Source organism: Balaenoptera physalus, assembly GCF_965194825.1.
Source record: "Balaenoptera physalus genome assembly, chromosome: 9".
NCBI lineage: Eukaryota > Metazoa > Chordata > Mammalia > Artiodactyla > Balaenopteridae > Balaenoptera > Balaenoptera physalus.
This window is the reverse complement of record NC_138888.1, coordinates 7,846,516-7,872,114: the sequence shown is the minus strand read 5'-3', so window position 1 is coordinate 7,872,114 and position 25,599 is coordinate 7,846,516. Positions and strand designations below refer to the sequence as shown.

The 25,599-nt window shown below is 47.7% G+C and overlaps 1 protein-coding gene across 1 annotated transcript in view; it reads left to right on the top strand.

The window, feature by feature from the left end:
• Window positions 1-25,599, top strand: part of IGF2R (insulin like growth factor 2 receptor) — a 110,463-nt gene that overhangs the window by 14,444 nt on the left and 70,420 nt on the right. Inside the window, exons 2-6 of the mRNA XM_082475511.1 lie at window positions 6,662-6,801; window positions 16,247-16,371; window positions 17,941-18,039; window positions 23,541-23,673; window positions 24,917-25,046. Coding sequence (XP_082331637.1) covers window positions 6,662-6,801; window positions 16,247-16,371; window positions 17,941-18,039; window positions 23,541-23,673; window positions 24,917-25,046 — 627 coding nt within the window. The remainder of the gene's footprint in view (window positions 1-6,661; window positions 6,802-16,246; window positions 16,372-17,940; window positions 18,040-23,540; window positions 23,674-24,916; window positions 25,047-25,599) is intronic.

Here is a 25,599-nt window from a genome sequence, read left to right as displayed (position 1 = left end):
ATTTTATTTGTGTATTTTTTAATTAATTAATTAATTTTGGCTGAGCTGGGTCTTTAGTTGGGGGATGTGGGCTTCTTAGTTGTGGCGTGCATGTGGGATCTAGTTCCCCGACCAGGGATCGAACCCGGGCCCCCTGCATTGGGAGCGTGGAGTCTTACCCACTGGACCACCAGGGAAGTCTCCAGAATTCACTTTAAAATCAGACATCTCTTCAAGTCATTTGCCTTGTGTGTGACTTCTGTCCTCTCCCCTGTTCCCTGCTGGCTCGATGGTTCGATTGCAGGACGTTTCCCAGTTACTGATGGCGCTATTGGACTCTTGGCTGAGGTTTTCGGAGGGCAGCTTTCTGCTGAGCCACGGAGTCATTTTAAAGGAGGGTGTGACTCTGAGGCGGGGGAAACAATGTAGATGTGTTCCGTCTTAGTGGAATCCTCAGCCGGCCTGAATACAAAAGTGAGGTGAGGGCAGCCCGTGGGGAGGAGGGGGCTGAGGGAATTGATACTCTTTCCGTGGAAACCAGTTGGGTGAGGGAAGATAGGTTGCTGAAGGCAGTGCCCCTGGTGTGTGGCAATTCAAACTGTGCAAAAGAGAAAGCAGAACTGGACGGGGTGGGGGTGGGGTAAATAGTAGGAGAAGTTGAAAACTTAGGCAAGAACTTGAGCTCAGAAAAGTGTCTCATCTGTTCATCAGTTTGACATAGGGTAGCCTGGATCTTCACAGAGGTCACAGCCTCTCCTCGGGGGCCGTGCTCAGATGCGTTCACTCACTCTGGAAATCGACAGGCCACACAGGATCTTCTGTTTTATTTTATTTTATTTATACTTACTTTTAAAATTTTATTTTATTTTTGGCTGCATTGGGTCTTTGTTGCAGCACGCGGGCTTTCTCTAGTTGCGGCGAACGGGGGCTACTCTTTGTTACGGTGCGTGGGCTTCTCTTGTTGTGGAGCACGGGCTCTAGGCACGCAGGCGTCAGTAGTTGGCAGCACGTGGGCTCAGTAGTTGTAGCACGTGGGCTCAGTAGTTGCGGCTCACGGGCTCTAGAGCGCAGGCTCAGTAGCTGTGGTGCACGGGCTTAGTTGCTCCACGTCATGTGGGATCTTGCCGGACCAGGGCTCGAACCTGTGTCCCCTGCATTGACAGGCGGATTCTTAACCTCTGTGCCACCAGGGAAGCCCCTGGATCTGCCATTTTAGGGGCATCTACTGTGACAAGATTTAAATTGTAAAGTTTCCTGGAATGGTTTGCCAGCTTCAGTGTTGTAATTGAAAGTAAATATTTTCTGAAAAGTTAAAAAAAAAAAAACGTAAAAACATTGTAAGTACCTGAGGCAGTTTACCTTAGTGTAAGCGCTGGCCCGCGGGGCCGAGACAGACCTGGCTTATGCCTGGCCTTGTCATTTCATACTTGTGTGATGTTGGGCACGGGGCTTCAAGTCTCTGAGCCTTGGAGTCTTTGGCTCTGAAGCAGAGGAATGCGGGAGAGTTGATTAATGGCGTGAGGTGCTTGGGTGGCTTGCTGAGTGGCCGTCAGCGCCTGTGGTTGAGAGTTTGCTGTGACGCGTTCTTAGTTCGCTGACCGGCTTCCTTCCCAACCTGCCTGCATATATTGATTCTGTCCATATATATGTCCATATGTCATTCTGGGGCAGAGGACACTCCTGTCCAGAGCCATGGGGCAGTTGGGGTTGCCAGACACCTAAGAAGATCTAGCAGTGGGTGGTGGGAAGTGCCAGGAGGGCTGGCATCAGAGCTAAGGACGCAGCAGGGACCAGCCCACGTGCGTACCCACGGGGGGCATTGCATGCGTACCCGTGTGTCTAATCGTCAGGTTTGCTTTGAAATGAATTTGGAGTTTTTAAGAGGGCGAGGGGGACGTTGGCTAGCGGCATTTTATACTCTGGAAAATGAGGTAAGAATGGCAAGGATTTTGCTTGCTTTTGCTAATTTTCAAAGCCAGGGTTCTTACACGGGTGGTTTTGTGTCCAGAAGAACATTTCTAACCGGGATTAGGCTGCCTCCTCAGAGGATATGAACTGAATTTTGCAAGACTTGGAAGTGGGCGGGGCTTCTGGGTGATGCTTCCCGTGGGCCACCCGCTTCCTCCGGCCTTCGTGGTTCTTCTGGTCCGCCTCTCTGCATCCTGTTTCTCACAGATGAGACGGAGGACGGCGTAGAACCACGGTGTCTTTTAGAAGAAGACTTGACCTGATATGAGTGTCAGAGTTTCATGAAAATGCCCACTGGGCTTTCATACCTCTCCTGCTGCAGGAGATGCTTGTAGCGCAGATGCCTTTAAAACATTCGTGTGTGTGTGTGTGTGTGTGTGTGTGTGTGTGTCTGAACGAAGACCGCATTTCCACACAACTTGCAGGTATTTTATTCCACGGTTTGTTTCCTGCTAAAAGTTTAAAATTTTAGTACTACACCTTAGTTTTCTCTTTGGTCTAATATGTTGGTCTCATTTTTTCCTGTTAGTTTTTTTTCCCTTTTTATTTGTGTAAGTCCAAAAAGCTTAGTTTAGAATATAGACTTCTCTGGGAATCTCAGCTGAACGGTCTCAGTTGCTTGACTTTTAAATAAATCATACTGTTGGGTTTCCTCATGTTGGCTGTACATGTTCACTTTATCGTAGAGAATTTTCTAGTGGAAAACTTTCGGACAAAAGATTATTATTCATTAAATGTATCATTAAATGTTATTTAGTCTGTGTACTTTTATTGTTTCTGAAGCCATTCTCTCGTTCTAGAATATGATCATGGTGCTTTAAAACTTTAGCATAAATTTAAAGAATGGTTTCAGCCTAGGCCATTCTGGTAGTTTGGCCTTCAATCTGGCAAGGAGTGTAGAATTATCTAGTTCCAAACATGTAATTTTCTTAAAAAGTGCTATCAGATATTTCTTTGATTTTCAAGTTTAATGAAGTCATCTTTAAAAAATATTTCCTACTAGTGAAAGCTTATCTAGATACTTGAATCTAACTGGGGGCATAGCAGGATACACTGTAGTTTTTGGAATGTGCTCCATGAGTTTTCAGATCGATGATTTCAACGGAATGATTATCCCTGAGCTCCTATTGATACGAAGCACCGGGCATGTGTATCTGTTTTAAAGCAAACACGTGTCCGTTGGAATCCAAGCGTCTCCAGCCCTGACAGCCTGCAGATGCCCTTTCTCCATTTTTAAGGGAGATGACGAAGGACCCTTTACCCAGGGGCTGCAGTTTGGATTTGTGAGCGCTGCCCTGTGGTGCGTGGTTACATGAAAGTCCTGAAGACCCCGCACTCATGGACTTTCACATGAAGACCCCCGCACTCATGGACTTTCACATGAAGAACCCCGCACTCATGGACTTTCACATGAAGAACCCCGCACTCATGGACTTTCACATGAAGAACCCCGCACTCATGGACTTTCACATGAAGACCCCTCACTCATGGACTTTCACATGAAGAACCCCGCACTCATGGGCTTTCACATGAAGAACCCCGCACTCATGGGCTTTCACATGAAGACCCCGCACTCATGGGCTTTCACATGAAGACCCCGCACTCATGGGCTTTCACATGAAGAACCCCGCACTCATGGGCTTTCACATGAAGAACCCCGCACTCATGGGCTTTCACATGAAGAACCCCGCACTCATGGGCTTTCACATGAAGAACCCCGCACTCATGGGCTTTCACATGAAGACCCCGCACTCATGGGCTTTCACATGAAGACCCCGCACTCATGGGCTTTCACATGAAGAACCCCGCACTCATGGGCTTTCACATGAAGAACCCCGCACTCATGGACTTTCACATGAAGACCCCGCACTCATGGACTTTCACATGAAGACCCCGCACTCATGGACTTTCACATGAAGAACCCCGCACTCATGGACTTTCACATGAAGAACCCCGCACTCATGGACTTTCACATGAAGACCCCGCACTCATGGACTTTCACATGAAGACCCCGCACTCATGGACTTTCACAGGGTCCTCATCCCTTAATCTGGTAACGGCTTACCGTTCTGATAAATCTTGACAGAAAGCAAATATGGTGAGATACAAATAGAGAAAAGAAATACAGTTGACTAGAGCAGCGTCCTTCTTTCTAGGAACGCTGCTTTCCACATATCGGGACAACGTCCCGCATTTTACTCTTTTCCATCTCTTTTCTGCTTCACAAACAACACAGGCACTTTCCATCTAGCTTATTTAACTATCACCTCTGCAAAAAACAGCAGTGGGTTTTTCTGTTTTAAGAAAAACGTAGCATTTTCAGTAATCACGTGGATGTCTTTGGAGTTGCTTCCTACTCATTCACTCATTCTAAAATACCTTCACACACCTCTCATGTTCTTAGGATTCTGGAACACTTGAATGATGCCATTGCTTTAAATTTGGCTCGAAATCTGATGTCTGCTATCCTGGAAAAACTTAGGGGTCCTGAGTAAGAGATTCACGATTTTCCTTTATTAACTGTAATTAATAGAAAAGTTTACTAATACTCTGCACATGAAAACCCTAGCTTAAATTTTTAAGGAAAGATCCACAGAGTGGGTCTTTGAGTGGCCTTTCTTTGCTTCAAGTACAAAATCAAAACTGCTTCCTTTAATCTGTGTGACCAGGTGTCCCCATCTCCTGGACGTCATCTTCTCCTGGTCTCTTTATCCGCCTTGCTCCAGCCACAGGGCCTTCCTTTCTTTTCCATCCACGTGCTAAGTTAATTGCTGCCTCAGGACCTCAAAATGGCTGGTCAGTGTGCTGGATATCTTCCCACCACATCTCCCCCTGGGTTGCTCTTTTTGTCATTCAAGCCCCAGGGTGAGTATGATCTTTCCTGTGTATTTCTTTACCTGTTTATTTTCTGTCCTCCCCTGGAACATACACTCCAGGAGGGCAGGGATTTTTTGGTCTGATTGTTGTTTGATCATCGCTGTACTCCTCTCTAAGTACTTAAGAAAATATTTTGTGAAGCGAATGAATGAAGGTTAGTGAAGGTCAAAAGAAACAGGCCTTGATGGATGATTTTCTCGTGCCTGGTATTACTTGGGTCATTTTCTCAGGCCATGTAACTCTCCTGACTCTGGGAGTTATCTCTAAGGTGCTAGCGACGAAGGAGCTGAGTTCAGTGGTAACTGCTTTTGAGCCCAGCTGGGCCCTCACCAAAGCACCCCAGCCTGTTTTTCAGGTTTCTCGCACTTCAGAGGCTGTCAGAACTCCCAGGGGAGCATTCTGCAGCCCTGCCTGAAAGCTGACTGTGCCCAGGTCCTTGGCTTCCTGGCAGGTGGAATTGATGGGTCCCCAGACCTGGGTTCAGGAGAATGCTTGGCTCCTTGCCTGCCAGTAACCCTGTGTTAGGGCTCCTCCATTGCTGGGCGGGGCTCTGGGGAGGCGGGCTCTGGTCAGGGAGGGGTGTGTGGCCTGGTGTTTTGTCACCTGTGCTAAGTGGACTCCTGGGGGAGTGCATTCTCTCATCCAGCTGGTACTGCTTTGGGTACTCGTGACACATACACATGCTCTTAGGCTTTCGCGCCCTCAGGGTCTCACACCCAGGCCCCCCACGATTCCAGGATACGCCTAGCCGAAGCAAGTCTGGTTTGATTTATCTTCCTTTCAACAATACTGTTGCATGAATGTATCCTTGCGTTTTGCGAGGAACTTTTTATTTACTTTCCTCATTTCCTGTCTACCCTTGCTGAGGAAGTTTTACAAAACGGACACAACATTTTCCCTGGGAAGAGTGGAGAATTGAGAATAATTTGTATGGCAGGATTGACAGAGCATTATTGTCGACCCTTGAACAGTGTGGGTGTTAGGAGTGCCACCCCCCTACCCTGCCCACCCCCCTGTCGAAAATTCGCATATAACGTTACAGTTCGCCCTCTGTATCCACAGTTTGCTTCTGTGGGTTCAGCCAACCGTGGATCATGTAGTTCGGTATATGGCGGTACAGTACCTAGGGGAAAAAATACACATATAAGTGGACCCATGCAGTTCAAACCCATGTTGTTCAAGGGTCAACTGTGTTTTGTCCCAAGTGTGCATTTTGGTTCATGGGCAGTTGCTCAATATCTACTTTGCCAGAGGTTTGAACAGACAGCCAGTTTTAATGCATGTAAAATGCTTGATACATTGAATCAACCTAAAGTAAATTTTGTCTGATTTTGGATCAGTTGCCTCATGCCACAGCTTCACCTTGTCAGTTCAGATCTGAACTGTAGCTGTGAAAGGTAAAACCAGAACTAGAACTGTCTTTCATGCCGTAACTAGTTTTTAATTAAGATGAAGTTAAAAACAATCATTTGGCTTTTCAGCATTCCAGTGTGATTGGAAAGGTCACTATCTTAAAATTCAACATGATTCTTGAGCAATGACTTAGACATCTGAGCTGATATTCTTAAATTAATGGTAGAATTTTAAGTATTTCAGTGTTCATGGAGTCTTGAGGCTGCTTCAGGGTGGATTGAACCAGAGTGAGGTGGTATTTAGCGGTTTCTGCCCTGGCTTCTGTTCAACTTAACATAGTTTGACTTTAGTATTTTTGGCTAATGAAAGTGTATCTTCTAGGTTATGGTAATCTTAAGCAACTGTGGCTTGAATATGAAACTAGAGAAAAGTTTAATTATTGGCAGATCAGTGACAGTGACAAATTGCTTTTCTTCCTTTCTAGTTATACATGGGAAGCTGTTGATACCAAAAATAACATGCTTTATAAAATCAACATCTGTGGAAATGTGAATATTGCCCAGTGTGGAGTATCAAGTGCTGTTTGTATGCACGACTTGAAGACAAACAGCTTTCATTCCGTGGGTAAGTAAAACTACCCTTAAATTACTGGCTGTGCAGGATCCCAATTTTGCAAAAATGACTCTATGTATATACAGCTGTCTATACAATTATATATGCTTATGATACATAATATACATTTTATGTTTTATAGGAGTTAAAAGTGGTAACAATTTAAACTTCCAATTTGAGACCAGATTAGGTTACTCCCATCCAGCGGATACTGTGCAATCATTATGAAGAATTATGCACGTTTGTGTTTATTGATATAGAAGGATGTTTTCTACATGGATCTGCCTTCTCATGTTTTTCTTAAACCCTGTCTTTACTTTTCTCCCTCTTTCACCTCATTTCCTCTAGTACCTAGCTCCCTTCCCCTTTATATCTTTCTGCCTTCTTCCGTGGTGGTTTGAGTCTCAGGCAGTCTGTATTCACATGGGGTCAAAGATGGTCACTGGTTTTGGGCTTACATTAAAAATTAAATAGTCCTAAGGACCGCCCATCCCAGAGGAAAAAGCACAAACCATTCTTTCCTAGGTAGGGCTCATTTCATTTCCCCAAAAGCCCTCTTTTTTTTTTTTTGGTCAGTATCCCTTTCCTTTGGCAGGGTAATCCAAGTGGTTGACAGCCCTACCAAGTTACATGGAGTGGGTAAGGGGCAGATGCCCAGAGACGTAGGGCAGACATAAAAGCATCCAGTGTCATCCTTGGATGTGATGTCATGGATGTCGGTGGGTGGTGACCTTTTGACCAAGGCATTTTCAATGGTGAGGTCTGATGGTGAGGGTCAGTCATGAAGTGGAGACAGCGTGTGACCGGGGACAGTGTAGCAGTGAGAAGAGGGAACTCAGTAGGTTTTAGGAGTTGGGAGGGGCAGCTTACTTTGGTAGCTCCATTTCTCATCTTGAATGGAAATTCCTAAACACAGTTAAAAAGGGCTTTTTTTTTTCTTTTAAAAAAAAGGCTTTTTAGAAAGTAATGGTTTAGAGTAAGAAGAGTGAGGTCTGGGAGGTCTCCTGGTCAGGTCCAGGGTGTGTTTGGTTTCCGTCTCTTCCAACACGGAGACGGTCTAGATTGAAAACACTGGTAAGAGGGATTTGAGGCCCTGGGTAGAGATCTGAGAAAGCACCAGGTTGTTCTGAACTCTTGGACCAAATTTTATTACTTTGTGATATACTTAAAAAACTTGGAAATGAGATCACCAGTTTCCTGGTTGGGATCTTTTGACCATTCAGAGAGAGAGGCCACAAGTGGGCCTGTTGGCCAGTGTTACTTAGGTTTTCAGAAAGAGGAAAAGTAGTTTTCCTCTTGACTTTATTATAATACTTGGCTATAGTATTTTTGGCTAATGAAAGTGTGTCTTCTAGTGTGTGGTAGTACAGTATAGTGTAATGTAACATAGGTGGATACCAGATGCACACAAGTCACTAGGAGGGTGATTGTGAGGTTGGCACAAAATTTGAGAATGACCAAGTCAGGTCAGCTTTGAAAGCCGGGCAGGAAAGTTGATATTTTCTGGGGTAGGTAGTGGATCTGTTATAGGTTCTTTGTGATGGTAATGGGGGAGGTAATCTGATAGAAAGTGTTTTTAGAAAGCTGGGCCTGATGGACTAGGAAAGGTTGGTTAAAAGGGAGAGTTAAAAAGATGATTTGTTACTAGTTGATGATGATATAAACCAGCTGTTTCTAATCTCATTTTACCCCCAGACACACATGACATACTTTTCCTAGGGCCTCAAACTCCCTGAGGGAGAGAATGGTATGCTAGATGATGTGTACTTTCAGCACTAGTGGTTATTACCCTGTCCTTCAACTCAGGAGAGTACACTACTATGAGCGAATGAGAGTGACATTAACATTACTATCACAGATAATCTTGAATCTGATCTAATTTTGCTAATTTGTGTTGTACGGTAGAAATAACTAAATTTGTTATTGTAAATTTAGTTTTATAACTAAATAATAACTAAATTTGGTGTGCACTTACATGCCAGGTGTTACGTTTTGAAGTAGACTATCTCATTTAATTCATTCAACAAGTTATGCAGTAGATGATCTCATTTCCCTCATTTTATAAATGAAGAAACTGAAGCATTAAACGGATAAGCAGCTTGCCAGAGGTTGCATGGTTATGGATTTGAACGCTGGCAGGCCAGCTGCAGAGCCTGTGGATTTATTCAGGGTTCTTGTTCTGCTAGTCACAGGGTCACACCAGACAGTTGTAGAGCTAATATGGGAACTATGGTGGGTAACCTGAACTCCTGGCTCTTAGAGGACAGCTGGAAACTAACATGAACTTCCTAGAAAGGAAAAAAAATGTGAGTTTTGAAAATAGCCACAAAAACTGGAGCAGATCAGAGGAACAGAAGAGTTAGTATAACAATAGATCCAAATACATACGAGAACTTAACATATAACCTAAAATTTGTATGTAATTAAGCTGTTTATCTGTTAGGAAACAACGTTAGACCTCTCCTTCATTTTGTGTAACAAATTATGGATTAGTTAAAATTAAAAGTAAAAAGACAGTAGAACATTGGGAAAAACCTAGTAACATAGAAACTTAATCTGGAGGAGGTAGGAATTTCTCTTAATAAATGGTAAGAAAAACAACCCAGTAGAAAAATGGCAAAGTCTAAGAAAAGGCAATTCACAAAAGAAGAAATCCAGATGGTCAGTTCAGCTTCATTAGTAAGCCAGGCATAAATGCAAATCAAAGCAATAATGAAATCTAGTTTTCCTTCAGTCACGTTGGCAGAAGTTTAAATGGTTGAATCATGGACTACTGGCAAGGATCCTAGAGGCGGGCACGTTCATACATTGCTATAGGAAGATGGTTGTCTGTAACCCTTCTGGGAAGACCATTGTTGATGTGAGTTTTATAGTGCCCACAAGGGCAGTTTTTGTACTTAGAAACAAATATTAAGACCTCAACTTTGGTTTAAATAATATTACATTATTTTTGATAAAAAATCCTGTGTTAATTCTTCCTTAGGCCAAGGATATTATATTGTTACGTATATAAATCTAACAGAGTTTAGCAGTCGTTTGTATGGGGTCTGTGAACAACCATTTGGTTCCATTTACAACCGAGTTGAATCATCTTCACATTTTAAAGTGATTTATGCATTTTATATATTTGATTTCTCTTTAAAGTACTTCAGATGTCTGATCTGACAGTAAAAACTTAAGGACTAATAATAATTCTTAAAAATTTAATAGTTTAAATGTAGAAATATGATAAACCTGAAGTTCTCTTAGTTGTTCAAATACTGTCACAATTCTAAATCAATTGCTTAGTTATAACCTTTGAATTAGTTATAAAATTAGACATTGCAAGTATGTAAAAATACTGAATATGTTCACATTCCTCCTAAAATCCTAAATATTAATACCATGGTTTTCATTTAATTAATCTTTCTGGGGGTTAAAACTAGGTGTCCACTTCATGAAGGCTGTTACCAGCCCATTTAACCGAGGTAGCAGACCCACTAAGGAAGGATCTTACGTGAGGTTACTCACCACCAAAGCCTGGGATTCTGACTGGCTTTTTATAGGTGACCTGGGTGTAGGACAGAGTGAATTCAATTGTAGTTGCTGGTCATGTGACTTCATTTACTCTAAGGAGCCTGACCCTTGACTTCAGGTGATACTTACTGTCTGATTCTTTTGCGCACTCACAGAAATCTACAACAGCTATCCAGGTTGATCACTAGATTGAATTTTGTGTCTCTATTAACATGTGAAAATACCTTTTCCTCTTGTATCTTTTCATTTTCTAAAATTATATAATTCTATTGGATATTTAAGATGATATCTGGTTGATTTTTAGGTATAACTCATGTTTTCATCTCACGTATAGTCTCTCCTGGTCGTCTGGCATTGTCCGTCAAATTTAAAAACTTAGATTCCTATAATGTACTTTTGTAATCTTACCAACAATGGAAGAGTTAATACTGTACATAGATTTTTGTACAAAAAAATTACTTGTAGCATTGGTAATTGTGGCAAATATGCTGAAACAGCCTAACTATGGGGATAGTTCAATAAATTGTAGTATATTTTATTGATTTACTTGGTTAAATCACACCATGACAGATATATGTATATATAAATATTTTTAAAACAGCCAACACTTAATATTCATTTATTTATTTGTAACAAATATTTGAATCAGTCACCAAAACAGACAAAAATCCCTTTTCTCATGGAGCTTACATTCTAGTGGAGTGGGAGACAGACAAGAACAAACAATGGCTCAGTGGTATATCAGACTGTGGTGAATGCTGTAAAAAAGAAACGGAAGGAGTGTCAGGAGTGCTGGGGGTCTCAGGAGTGTGTGTTCAGGAATATTCAGTGGGGTAAGTGTCGCTGAGAAAGCGACATTTGAGCAAAGACTTGAAGCCGAAAAGCAGTGGGTCACGTGGCTCTGGGGCAACAGCCAGTGCAGGGGACAAGGGGAGGGGAGTGTCTGGTAGAAGCGAGAGTAGAAACCTCTCTCAGAGTGTTCATATAAAGAGGAGCGGAAAAGTGAGGCAGTAGCTGTCGGGGAAAGTTGGACAGAGGGGACTCTTAATTTGGTGAAATAACACGTGAACAGCACACGTCGAAAGACACGATACAATAGAGAAGGGGGAGTGGACAGCGAGGGAGGCCTTCCTTGCTGGAGCACGTCGGAGACTAGCACGGAGAGGGCTGGCGGCCTGGCTGGCAGGCTCTGAGCGAGGTGCTGAGGAGGCCCGGCGGCCGCGAGCTGGGCCCCGAGGCAGCAGGTGGAGGCGCGATTGCCAGGCCCGGCAGCCTCAGCGAGGCCGGGTTGCGAGCTCGGCTGGGCTCGGCCGCGGACGGCGGGGGTGGCAGGCGAGGCCTGGCAGGCCCGGAGCGCGGCCTGGTCGGGCGGGCTCTGGTGAGCGCGGCCTGGCGCGCAGGGTCTGCAGGACCCGGCGCGGCCTGGCTGGCAGCGCGTGGCCGGGGCTGGCGGGCACGGGCGAGCGCGGCCGGGCGGGCCTGGCGCGCAGGGTCGGGAGGACCCGGCGCGGCCTGGGCTGCGGAGCGTGGCCGGGTCTGGCGGGTGCGGGCGAGCGTGGCCTGGCGGGCGCCCTGGCGCGCAGGGTCGGGAGGACCTCCCGGGGCCTGGCCGGTAGCGCGTGGCCGGGTCTGGCGGGTCCGGGTGAGCGCGGCCTGGTCTGGCGGGCCCGGGCGAGCGCGGCCTGGAGGGCCCGGCCTGGAGAGCGCTGTCTGGAGGGCCCAGCGCGTGGTCTGGCGGACCCGGCGCGGTCTGGCGGCCCCGGCCTGGAGACCGCGGTCGGGCGGACCCGCCACGGCCTGGCGGGCTCGGCAAGTGCGGTTTGGTCTGGCGGGCCCAGGCGAGCGCGGCCTGGTCTGGGGGGCCCGGCCTGGAGGCCGCGGTCGGGCGGGTCTGGCGGGCCCGGGGTGCGTGGCCTGGTCTGGAGGACCCGGCCTGGAGAGCGCGGCCTGGAGGACCCGGCGCGGTCTAGTCTGGTGGGGCCTCGCCAGTGTGGTCTGGTCTGGTGGGCCCGGGCGAGCTCGGCCTGGTCTGGCGGACCCGGCCTGGAGAGCGCGGTCTGGATGACCCGGCGCGGCCTGGCGGGCCCTGGTGAGCGTGGCCTGGCGGGCCCGGGGCGCAGGGTCTGAAGGACCCGGCGCGGCCTGGCCTGGAGAGCTCGGCCTGGTCTGGCGGACCCGGCCTGGAGAGCGCCGTCTGGTGGGCCCGGCGCGCGTGGCCTGGTTTGGAGGACCCGGCCTGGAGACCGTGGTCTGGAGGACCTGGCGCGCACGGCCTGGCGCGGTCCGGAGGACCCGGCGCGATCTGGCGGGCCCGGCGAGCTCGGGCTGGTCTGGCGGGCCCAGCGAGCGCGGCCTGGTCTGGCGGACCCGGCCTGGAGAGCGTGGTGTGGAGGACCTGGCGCGCGCGGTCTGGTGGGCCTGGCGCGGTCCGGCGGGCCCAGCGCGCGGTCTGGAGGACCCAGCGCGCGGTCTGGCGGGCCCAGCGCGCGGTCTGGAGGACCCAGCGCGGTCTGGCGGACCCGGCCTGGAGAGCGCGGTCTGGAGGACCCGGCGCGGCCTGGGCGAGCGCGGCCTGGTCTGGCGGGCCCGGCCTGGAGACCGCGGTCTGACGGGCCTGGGGCGCGCAGCCTGGTCTGGAGGACCCGGCCTGGAGAGCGCGGCCTGGAGGACCCGGCGCGGTCTGGTCTGGTGGGGCCCCGCCAGTGCGGTCTGGTCTGGCGGACCCGGCCTGGAGAGCGTGGTCTGGCGGGCCCGGCGCGCGGTCTGGAGGACCCGGCGCGGTCTGGCGGGCCCGGCGAGCGCGGCCCAGCCCATTTGGCGCCGTCCTCGGGAGCTGGCCGTGGGCCTGGCGTGCTGGCCGCCGCCCCGCAGTCCTCGCCCGGCTCTCGTCCGGGGAGGACGGCCAGGCTGGCCGGTTGCCGCGGTTGTCTGCCGCGGTTCACTGCCGCGGTGCACTGCGGCCTCTCTCCGAGTGCCGGGGTCGGCAGTCGGTCCTGGCCGCCAGGTGGAGCGGGCAGAGGAAGAAGGCAAGGTGGACAGGCGGGCGCGATGCCGATGGGGCCTGTCGCTGAGGGATGCCGGTGCCCCGCGCCGCCGTGGCAGAGGTCGGCCGGATCCCTCCCGGCCTGAGGCCAGGGCCCTCCTTGATTTTCTTTTCAGGGCGAACCCAGCAGTTATGAGGAGCCCCCAGGAGCTCTGGGCACAGGGCCGGATGGGGCCGCCGTGTGGGGGGACAGGAGGCGTGGGGGGAGGGTCTTTAAGGTGGGGGACCCGCAGCCTGGGAGCGCCCCCTCCTGGCCGCTGCGCGCGCCGCTTCCCACCGGCCTAGCCCGCCCTCCGTGTCTCCCGGAGCGCAGCGCTGCAGGGCGCGTCGAAGCCCCGCCCTCTCTCCCCGCTCCCAGACTCGCCCACTGTGGGCGGGGCTACGGGCGCTGTCCTCGGTCCCGGAGCCGCCTGAGGTCTTCTGCGCCTATGTGGTCGAAAAAAGATTTTCAAACAGAACCCTGGAGTTTCTGGCAGAGAAGGACAATTGTGGCAGGCAGAATCACGTAGGCAGGCAGGAGAAAGAACCGCTGTACTGTTGTTGGTATGGTGCTGTGGGTCTGAAAGCCATTATCCGCTCTCCATTGGCGTCTTAATTTTTAGCCTTTCTACTCTCTCTCTTTTAAAGATCTCTGGTGTATTTATCAAATTGGACCAGTTGTAATCCTGAGGTCGTGACACGCATTCATCATCAGTCTGTGAAGTAACCTTCTGTTTTTTAATTAGTTGTTTTGGATAATGCAACGAACCCCTTCTGTAACAAAATCCAGGACCTTGACAGTAACCATTGTCTGTGTGGTCTTCCATCCAACTGTCTCTCTTCACTGGAGGGGATCATTCGCTCACATCCTGTATTTGAACATTTTCTTTCTTCTTTCCTCTCTTTCCCAGAGTCTGTCTGTCTGTTTGTCTTTCTCAAATGTCTGGCTGTATGTGGTATTTTTAACTTAATAGAAAGTATGTATCACGCTGTGTGTAATTTTTTGGGATTTAAGTGGTAACAACATTATATTGTTGAAAAACAACTATATTATCTTTCACTGTGATTTATTCCTCTGATTCCTACGTAATACTGTAGATCTACCAAAGTTAATTTTTCTACTCTTCTCTTGATGGGCATTTGAATTGTTTCCAGGCTTTTAAGAAATTAATTAATTAGGTTGTGCTGGGTCTTAGTCGCGACATGTGGGATCTAGTTCCCTGACCAGGGATCGAACCTGGGCCTCCTGCGTTGGGAGTGCAGGGTCTTAACCACTGGACCACCAGGGGAGTCCCTGTTTCCAGGTTTTTGCTAGTGTGAAGGACACGAGATGGTTTTTCACATGTTTCTTGTCATGTATATGTCTATGGCTTTCGCTTATGTATTTACCTAAGAGTTGAATAGCTAGGCCTTAGGGTACATGAATGTTCAATGATAGGACACAATGCCATGCCCACTTACGTAGTGGTTGTACCAGTTCACACTTCCACCAGCAACACAGGAGAGCTCTGGACCGTCTCTCCTCCCGCATTTGGTATTTAATTTTTGTCGATAGAATGGCTGGAATTGGTAAGCCGCATGGCCTTCATCACCAGTGATGTTGAACATCTCTTTATTTATGAAGGTGTTTTTCTCTTGTCTGATCATGTCTTGTCCATTTTATATTATCTATTGTATGTGATCAATTCTTTCCCTCTAGAAGCTTTAGAATTTTATCTTTGCCTTTGATATTAAAATCACCATACTGTGACTAGGTGTGGGTTTTCCCTTCTGTCTCCTCTCAGCGTGTTCTCTGTCAGACGTCGTTCGTTTTATTTCCTAGAATTATAAAAAAACTTTTTTTGTTTTCATTTGTGTGTGAGTATATATCTTCTTGATGCTAGTTCTTTGCCAGCTCTTCGTATCTCCTAGTTTATTACTTGTTCTGTTTTCCTTAAGCTATTTTTTCATGAATATAAACTTTTAAACTTAATAAGCCACATTTTTTTTTGTAGTTAATGCTTTTGAGTCTTCAGTATTTTTCTACATTAAGATCTAAAAGATAACTAGCTTTTACTGAGTTAAAATTTGGTTTCTGATGTTTACATCTTTTAATCCATTTAGAGCTGATTTTTGTATACAGTGGTAGGTAGGGATTCAGTTTTTATCCTTTTTCCTGTATGGATTGCCATTTTGTTTCCAGTTTCCTTTATTGAACAGTCTCTTTGCTCTCTGACCTGATACCTTACTTCTATTGTGTATCAAAGTTTGACTCATAGATATGTCTGTGTGCTCTCTGTTCTGGTGTCTTGATCTCTGTTCCAGTCTGTTTGTCAGTTTATCTGTTCCTATGCCAACTACCATCATATTGATATTATGGAGACTTTTTATTGCAGTAATATCCCAGGCAAACTGAGAAGTGATCACCGTACTTGTGGACCATTCTAAAGAATTTTGATTTTATAGCATGTATGATGGGAAGTTATTGAAGAATTTCAGCAGCCGAGCTATATATTCTGATTTATGTTTTTGGTGCAAGATGGATGGGGAAGGGAGGATGGTGAGGGACGAGACAGGAGTTGGAGGCAAGGGGCCCAATTAGGAGGCTGTTGCCAGAATACAGGTGAGAGGTGACAGTGGTTTCAGTAGTTGTAGAGAAGGAGAGAGGCGGATGCATTTGAGGTGCAGGTAGAAGCAATACAACTTTCTGATGTGATAGGTGAGAGGAAGATAGGACTGAGTGCAATGTGTTTGGGGCTTGAACAGCTGGCTGTGTGGGGATGCCATTCCTGAGACGGAGAATTCTGGGGAAGGGGCAGTTTGTAAGTTTGTAAGCTTTCAAATGAATTATAGTGCCATTTTTAATTTGCTCATGCTTGGAACTGGCTTTATGGTTATGAATGTTTTATGGCTTGTTCATACTCTTTTCTTTCCAAATAGGTGACTCTCTTTTGAAGAGCGCAACCAGATCTCTCCTGGAATTCAACACAGCAGTGAGCTGCGAGCAGCAGAGCACAAATCACAGAATCCGGACTAGCATCACCTTCTTATGTGGGAAAACCTTGGTGAGTCCACCCAGAGGCACTTCATAATCTTTCTTTTAAAAATGTTTGTCCTTGGGGCGTTCTTGCTGTATTGGGTATTCTAGGACAACTAAGTGAGCAAAATTAAAAACCCGAGCAAACAGATGAACAGAAACCCCAGCCTAATTACCATCACCATTAAGAACCAATAAGTAAACAAATCCTAAGCCTATAGGTACAACGTTTAAGTGAAACTTGACCCACATCCTGTGTAAAACTACAGTGTAAAGATTACGGTGTTTAAGCTCAAAGCACTGTTTATGTTGCAGGCATAAATTTTTTTTTCTTTCGTTCTGAAACTTCTTCTCCCAGCATTTTATTTTGATAGTTTTTAAGGCAATGTGTTTATTTTTTTAAACGTTTGTCCTCATTTACATTAAATTGAACATATTAGCATCTATCTAGAAGAAGCCTTGGCCAATGGGTAATGGGGTTCCCAACTTTTGGGGTATTACTGGTGTTGAAATGGGACCTAATTGTTTAAAGCATGATGTTTGTTCTCACTCTCTGCATATTGTATGTGATTTTTTGATTTTAGTGTTTAGTATTTAGAAGGGGACTCTCAGCAAATGATTGCTAGCTTTTAGCAAAAGTAGTTTGTGTACAAACCCTATGAATGTTCTCTAATCAGAGTAAGAATCCAAGTGTTCAGAAAAATCAGGTTGAGTGAAACTTATGCGGTTACCAGATTGCTTTGAAATATCGTTTTTAGAATTTGGTGCTGTGACTGTTGCGTTTTCAGGCCCATGCTGTCTTGTCTGAAGAACTCTAAAAATAGAACTTATATTGTTAATTGTGGACCAGCCTATCAGTTGCACTATTGCCCATGTTGAAACCTTGGGAAAAAATCTGTTTGCAGTGGTATGAAATCTGGAGGTCTGAGCTACAGAATAAGCTAGCTTGTCGTTTGAATTTTAACTAAATTGTCTTCAAGAATTCTGTGTTCACCCTGTGAGAGCCAGAATTCACAGAACTCTTTAGATTTGCACGTGGGCGCACAGAGGTGAGTTCCCGCCGTGTCTTATCAACCAGCCACACTGGCTGACCAGTTTGGAGTCCTTGCTGGTCCCCTTCTGCTGGGAGGGGCCGCCCTCAAGTGCAGGGGCGTCTGAGCAAGGCTGGTGTACGAGCTCGGTCGGGTCCAGATGGGCCTCCTCCCTCGGCTTCCAGGAAGCATGAGGTCACATTTTCTGGCTTTGGTTTTGTTGGCATTTGGTTCAGAGAACATTTGGAGTTTGAGAGTGGGAGGTCAGTGAAGATTACTTCCCATGAGCTTACTGTACTTGCATAGTTGGGGCAGTAGAACAGTTTTGGATCATTTATAGCCAAATTCCAACATGATTTTATGAAGCTTTTGTCTCAGAAGTTTTGGGTTTGGGAACTTCTTGATGACCTTGTTTAACTAAAACAGTTGTGTGTCATTCCCCACCTCCGGCTGCTAGTTTAAAATTTTTCGTTAGCCTTCACTGTTTCTGACTTTAAAAAAAGAACACTTTACAATATGCAGTATGCTAACTTATTTTTCCTTTTTTTTTTTTTTTTTAAAAAAAGGGAACTCCCGAATTTGTAACTGCAACAGATTGTGTGCATTACTTCGAGTGGAGGACGACTGCAGCCTGCAAGGAAGACAAATTTAAAGCGAATAAAGAGGTAACAAGGGCCCTTCAAGGTTACATGCTTGTGAAATACATTCTGGGACCTTTAGGATTTGAAGTACTGACGCCAACCTTTTGGGGTAGAAATGTTTTTTTGGTTTTCAAACTCCATTTGAGCAGAGATACCGTGTGATTTAATTGTTAAGGTGTCCTGGATGGTCCTTATTTCTACGACAGGGCGTTCAAATACGCAGGATGGACTGAAAATGGAATGGCTCACTTGTGTAGCGCAGGTTGGTTCCTGGTTTCTGATGCCACGCAACTCAAGAGCTAAGTCACAAGTCGAGCATGGGTTTAGGTTATCATGCCACCTACAGATGGCGTCTCCTCAGCCTTGGGGTGGCTTCTGGACGCCTTGTGGATCCAGGTCAGGTGTGCCTGCCTCTTCAGTTCTTTGCCAGCTCACCTCAGAGACTAGTGATGACTGTCATCATTACTTCCGTTCTTTCTCTGGTATCTGGTCAAGTTTTCCTGGTGATCGATGAAGCACCCTCTTCCCTAGCCTAGAGCCTCTGACTTTCCCTGGTGCTGGAGGGGGCAGAAGGCAGTTTCCTCTGCCGCTTCCCCAGTCCCACCACCCTGGGTCTTAAAGGTGACTTCCTGTGTTCACCCAGACAACAGTCTTCGTGGGTTGCGTTTTCTCACTTTTCTCTGTTAGTTTTCTGTTCTGAAGGGTTGAGTTCAAAGACTCTCTCAGGAACTAGAAACTGACAGATGAGAGTAATCAGTCATTTCTGCTGATGACCTAATGTGTTGTCATTTAAGAAGGGCAAAAAGAGATGTTTGTTCTTAAAAAATAAAACCGAATTTAGGGATTCGGAGGAGCCTGGGTGGCGGGGAGGAGGAGGGAGGGGGAGATTAAAAAAAAAACACAAAAACAAATTTAGTTACGAATAGTAAGTTATCACCGACTCTTCAGATGTGGCAATCTACAAAAGAAAAGGCAGTCGGAATGCTGCCTCCATGAGTGTAAGAAGAAAGTTTCAATGGGAAGAAAGTTCAAAGTGTGGAAAGAAATAAGGCCTAATGAAGTGACACTGATATTTAGTAGGAGACGGTGTCAATTTAAACTTTGCATTTTGACACTTAGCTTAAACTGTTTGCCAGTATACAGTTAATGGCAGGAAAAGCGTCTCTGAACCACAGTGCCAGACACCTTCTCTCCTGTGAGACCCCAGGCCTTCCAGGCCCCATGGAGGTTCCTCCCCTTGGGCCCTGATTCTCCGACTGACAGTTAAGTTAGTACACCCATTTTTCCTCTTTTAACCGAGCGTCCTTTTACCTTGCTTTGCTGAACTGACAGTTGTTTCCCACCACCTAGGGAATAATTGCTTCCCCAAAGAAATAAAGAAATAGTGACTTGTTTTTGATTTTCTTTGTGCTGTAGGTCAGAAGTCACAAACTACATCCTGTGTTTGTACAGCCTCAGAACTAAGAATGGTTTTTACATTTTTATAGGATTGTAAAAAAAAGCAGAGAAGAATACACAGCAGAGACCTACGTCACTCACAAAGCCTAACATGTTTACAGAACAAGTGTGCTGACCCCTGTTCTAAGTCGTTTTGGGGGGTGGGAACGGGGAGATACAGTCTGTGTTTTTCTCAAAAGTGACATTTAACTTCTCTTAGAAGCTAAGCTGATCCAGAGATGCAGGAGGAATGTTGGTATGTTCCCAGTGATCATTTCTTTGGGCCTGGTTGGCAGCTGGGCTTTATTCATGGAGTTTTCATTTATGGAGGGCATGTTGTGGGCTAAGCATTAGGAATTTTATTACATTTTGAAAGGGTTGTTGCATTCATGGAGCTCATAGACCGAAGGTATGGAGGGCATCGCTCTGCCTTAGGTGTAGCTAAATAAGACAGGAAGAAGCAGAGAGCATGATGGCTGCTGCAAAAGCAGCGCTGTCACCGCCAGCAGATCACTGTAAAGCATAGTCCCTTTTCTCTGTCTTCAGTAGGATTTGATTAAACCTTACAGGCTATGATATAACTTCAAAAATTATATGAAATGTAGAAACACTCATCATTCCTTTAAAAAAAACCTAGGTTCAGTTTAGTGGCAGTGTGGCCTTGATTTCCACACCTTATTGATATCTCCTCATTTCTTCTGTTGGTTTGGCTTTGTCAGATTTAGAATGGTGTGATGGGCAAAGAACATGGTGATTCCAAAAAGTGCCTTTTAAACCCACCGGTGTAGTGCTTGTTCAGTGGATTCTGGTGGGGTCGTTTTAGATCATAATTTCTGTAAAAGCTCGTGGACATACATCCCCTACCATCCTACTCTTGGGAACACAGAGAATGCAGAACTGGCAAGCTAGTGGTCCTACCGGAGTTACATAAATACGGTTAATGTACAACCATACACCGTTAACAAGAGTGACTCAGTGTGCGGTGTGGGGAGCTGGCACCAGCCTCCTTCCCTGGCCGCTGCATTCCTGCGCTGATGAATGTCTCCATTGCTCTGCTCGGTGGAGCAGGAAGTGGGAGGACTTTCCCCAGGAGCCTTGCTTGTTTTTCCGATGCTGCCTCCAGTTCTGGGGGGCGCTGCATTGGGCGTGTCTCCTGTTCCTTCCTGGAGTCGGGAGACAGCCAGAAGTTGCTGATGGCCTTGAGCCTGCTGTCCGCAGGCGTGGCTCACTGGAAGCCCTCAAGCCTTTCGGTGACATCGAGCTAGTTGCAGGAGTGTGGCCCCATCTTCCCTCCTGCTGTGTGCCGTCCCGCTCCCTCTTTTTTATGTTGTAGCTGGAGAGTTGCTTCTTTGTCTCCTTTCTTGAATTGCTGCCCCGTTGAGTTGAGTTCATGTTTCTGTATTATCCTGCTAGAGGTTGACAAGCTTTAGATTTGCAGGATTATGGACGCGGGTTGCTTTTACTAGAGCCTCCTCCGGGTCTGCAGTCCTCCCTTTCTTGCACTTCCATTGCCTTTCTGCAGGACGTAGTGCCGGGCGTGGTTCTGGCTTCCTGACCTCACCTGCTCTGTGCCCATGCCCGCCCTCCTTGGTTGGCATCAGGATCTCTGGTCAGCGTTGTAGGCAACGGGAGACTTTGCTTTAAGGGTTTGGTTGAAGTGAGTTTAGGTGCCCCCCTGAGGCTCCGAGGGGGTGCAAGTCCTTAGGTTCCATCCGTTTGCTCTCCGCGAAGTCTCTGCAAACAGGACAGGGGAAGAGGGTTAGTGGGTCAGCGCATTCCTGCGGGTCTGATAGCATCTTTCTGAGAAACATTTAAAAGCTAAACATTAACGTTAAGCAGTTAACTTTTGTAAATGGACCTGCCTGTGAATAGCTTCAGTTTTCTAAAAGACAGTTTAAGGAAAATTATCCATAGGAAGTGATGAAACAAACTATTTTGAAATGATTGCGGAGAACATGAGTTTTTAGAATATTCTTTGGCTGAGGTGATTAAAATGATATGGGGATGTTTCACATAAAGACTGGGAGACCTGGGCCTTTACTCGGGGGCACATCTCTGGGCTTGAATGCTTTGCCTTCCGAATTTGGTGGAACTTTGAAAGCACAGGGTCTTGCCACCTGTAATGGGTTCCTTGACATTCCTCCTACACCCCTTTTTTTTCCCGCCAGCTTTATTGAGGTATAATTGACAAATAAAACTGCATATACTTAAAGTGTATAATGTGGTGATTTGATATACTCCTTGACTTTTTAAAAAATAAAAGACCATTCGTTCATAGAGATGAGAGAATGCTTATAAATTAGAATCCAGCTAGAGGCCCCGAGGAGGAACTTCTCTTCATGTTAGTAAACAGGTGTTTAATGGACCCCTGTTAGGTTCTGGGTACTGTCCTAAGCCTTGCTTAGGGCTACAGCAGTGACAAAGCCCCTGTCCTCGGGGAGCTTACACTCAGGTTAGCAGATGGGGGTGCCTGGTGATAGACACCAGTGCTATGAAGAAAAAGAGAGCTGGCGATGTCAGAAATGGCCACGCTAAGCAGGTGACACTTCATCTGAGGCGTGGACGCAGTGAGAGAGCCGTGGGGCTCTCAGGGGATCATTCCAGGTAGAGGCAGTGTCACTTCCACGGGGCTGAACGGCACCCAGAAGCCAGCGTGGCTGCGTGGAGGGTCCCCGAGGTTGGAGACCGTGGAGGAGCTGAGATTTCACCCTCAGTGTCATGGGAGGCCGCTGGTGGATTTTGAGCAGGGAGTGATGTGACCCAATGGAATTTTAGAAGGATTGATGGGGTGCTTGTGGAGACATTGGCTGGGGGTAGGGGACACGGAAGCTGGAACCAGGGGTCCCGTTAAAAGAGACTGTTGCAGGCGAGAGGTGATGGCGGTTTGGACACGGGTGGTAATGGAGGAGCCGACCCAGGGTTGGGTCTGAAGTGCTGAGAGGACTTGCCGATGGTTTGGATGTGGAACGTGTGGTTTCTCCATGGCCTTCATAGTTTGGCCTGAGCAATGGGCTGAATGATTGTGCGTTACTGAGGTGGGGAATGCTGGGATGAGAGCAGGTTTTGAGGAGACAAAAGGCCTATTTTAAATATGTTAAAGTTGAGATGCTTTTGTGTATCTAAGTGACAACGGTAAATAACAACAGATGACACTTACATTGACTCACCAGCACCTGCACCAAGAGCTTTACATGTATTAACTCGTTCAGTCTTTATAGCAACCCTGTGAAGTATCGATAGTTACTGTTAATATTCCCACTTGGCACAGAGGCTCGATTGGCTCGTGGTCATACTAAGTGTCAGCCCCGGAGTTTGGACCCGGGCATTCTGTCTGCAGAGTCTGCTCGTGAACACAGCTTCTGTGCTGGTGTTGGCTATGAAGTCTGGGCTTGCGGGGAGAGGTCACGGCTAGAAACATACACTTGGGAGCCAGTGGCGGGTATCTGATGCGTTGTGCATGAGGTCACTAGGGGAATGAGCGTAGACAGGGACGCGGCTGAGAAGTCAGCCGTGGGACACCTCTGCATTTAGGGTCCGTTCAGAGGAAGGTGAGGCACACTCCCAGGAGGCTGAGAAAGCAGGCTGTGGGCAGAGGGACCCCAGGAGCCCCTGGAGGCCAGGCAGCCAAGTGAAGAAAGGGTTTCCGGCAGGGGAAGGCCATTGGCGTGAGGCCGGGGGGAAGGCCGAGAGTGGTAGTGGGGTCAGAGTGGGTAGTGGCTGCGTCCAGCAAGAAGGTGACGGAGAGGGAGAGAAGACAGTGAGGGTGGGCAGGTGGGAACGTCTGCGCTGGTTGCAGGCTGCGGCGTGGTGGCCGCAGGGGTGTAGGGACAAGGGAGGACGTGAGTGAGAGGCGGCAGCAGGACAGCACGCCAAGGGGGGCAGGGATGGAGCGGCTGGGAGGGAGCAGGTGGGCAGAAGCAGCTGGAGCCCTGTCGGCCTTGGCTTTGCTGTCATCGGGGGACCTCACGGCCTGGAGACCCTAAGGCGTGGAGACTGGTGTCCCATGATGTGGGGCATAGGCTTTGCTGAGCCCCCAGCCCCCAGGCAGGTGTGTGTCGAAGACTCGTGTTCTCTCCTGTCTCTCCTAGGTGCCGTGCTACGTGTTTGACAGAGAGCTCAAGAAGCATGATTTAAACCCACTGATCAAGATCAGCGGTGCTTATTTGGTGGACGACTCTGACCTGGACACTTCTCTGTTCATCAACGTTTGCAGAGACATAGGTCTGAGTCTGGGGGCGTTGTGGGTGGGGATGGTGAAGGATTTCTCTGGAGGCTTCAGTATCTTTGCCCTTGCACCGTATTCCTTTGTGGATAACCCTGTCACTGATTGGGCCCTCTAAGAAAGCTTGTCCCCAAACATGCTCTCTGCACAACTCCTCCCCTTTGCCCCCAGGAAATTCTCATGCCATCGCAAAGTCCATTCTGACCACTGGCCATGCCAACATGCTCTGTCTGCCAGATGCTTTGGGTTTCAGGATTCTCAAGTAAACCTTCCTTCTCACGATGAGGGGAGAATTGGCTGATTTGGGTACTGGGGGCGCTGAGAGCTGCTGGGGCAGAGGAGACATGGAAACCCTGCCCTCGATGAGTGCTAAGACTTTAACTAGGTAGAGCCGAGGCTGGGTGATATTTACCCAACCATGGCAGAACTATTTTAGAGCCCCTGTTATGTGGTGGCCTCTAATTTAGGCGCTGGGCTGCAGCACTGAGCACGTGGAGGTTCCTGCACTCCCGGAGAAGATGCACAGTAACCCCCCTGTAACGTGTAAGATACCAGATGACGATAAAAGTAACGCAGCCTAAAGAGAAACACAGCTGTAGTCATTGTGGTATTGCTGCCGGCAGGCTGTAATGTCTGGCTGTTATTCCAGGCACATCTAGTTTGTTCTTTTCTTTACTCCTCCCCCAAACTGGTGAGGTAGCGCCCTGGCAATTGGATCTGTCTGTAGTTTGACCGAAGTTATAGAGACAGAAAGGGGTGGATCTAAGATTCGAACCCAGACCTGTCCATAGGTTGTTTCCATGAATCTACTCATCTTTCCACCAATCCACTCCATGGAGACACTGCATTTTCTTGTCTATAGGTGATTCTAAGGTTCCTGTAGCTCTAGGAGAAAGGGCTGTGTCCCTTAACTACCAGTAACATCTTAGTCCCTGTTTATTGGCGCCTCTTATGTACCGGGTACCGAGTGAGCATCTTCCGTTGTTTCGCCCTCACTTCCCGGCTGCCCTGCAGGGCAGGAAAGCTGTTCCCGTTTTCCACTTTCAGATCGGTCATTGGCTTGCCCAGGATCTCGGGATGGGATGTGATCCTACTCTTCCTGGTTTCCAAACCTCTGCTACCTTATATCACTTACGGAGACTTAAAAAAATTTGATAATTTTTGCAAGGGACCCTGGACCTAAGATTAAGTGTGATTGCTACACTTGACACATTCTCTGATTCAGTGTCACACGTTTTACAGAGGCGGTACGGGCCACGAGTCCGCAGGTGCGTTCCTGTCCCACCGGCGCTGCTGCCTGCCTGGTGAGAGGGGGCCGGGCATTCGACGTCGGCCGGCCCAAGGAGGGACTGAAGCTCGTGAGCAATGACAGGTCGGTCTGCTGGTGGCGTGTGTAATCTTCAGCAAGAGCCTGGCTTTTCAGGGAGTTGCAGGAATATCCCTTTTCAACAGGGCTTGCAGAGTGGCTACCTCGCATATGCTTGTAAAGTTATTGGTCGTGGCTTGAGTCACGTAGGCTTGGTGGCTTAATCGTGATCCAGCCCATATCCATACGGGAATCCGCTTCATGAAGTCACGCCTACCTTAAGGCGTGTTTGGGTATCTTCCCTGCTTTGCCACCTGTGACGCTGGTTTTATGTCCGTGGTTTTATCTGTTCTTTAAAAACACCGTCCTGGAGGCGAGTGGCAGGAGGGCCGCTTTGCCACCGCCCCTCTGGGTGCAGAGTTTGCTTCCCGACTGGGACAAGGGGGCGCTCCTTAGTTCCCGGTGGGGATGTTTCATTTCTCCTAATAAGCTGTGTTGTTTACACACATTCTTCTCATGCGTGTGTACCTCTCTCGGTGGGGAGAGGTTTCTCTCCAGTGTGTCACACGTGACCACATCCTGAACTTGGATCGAGGATTTTGATTTTCTCCCTGTTCCA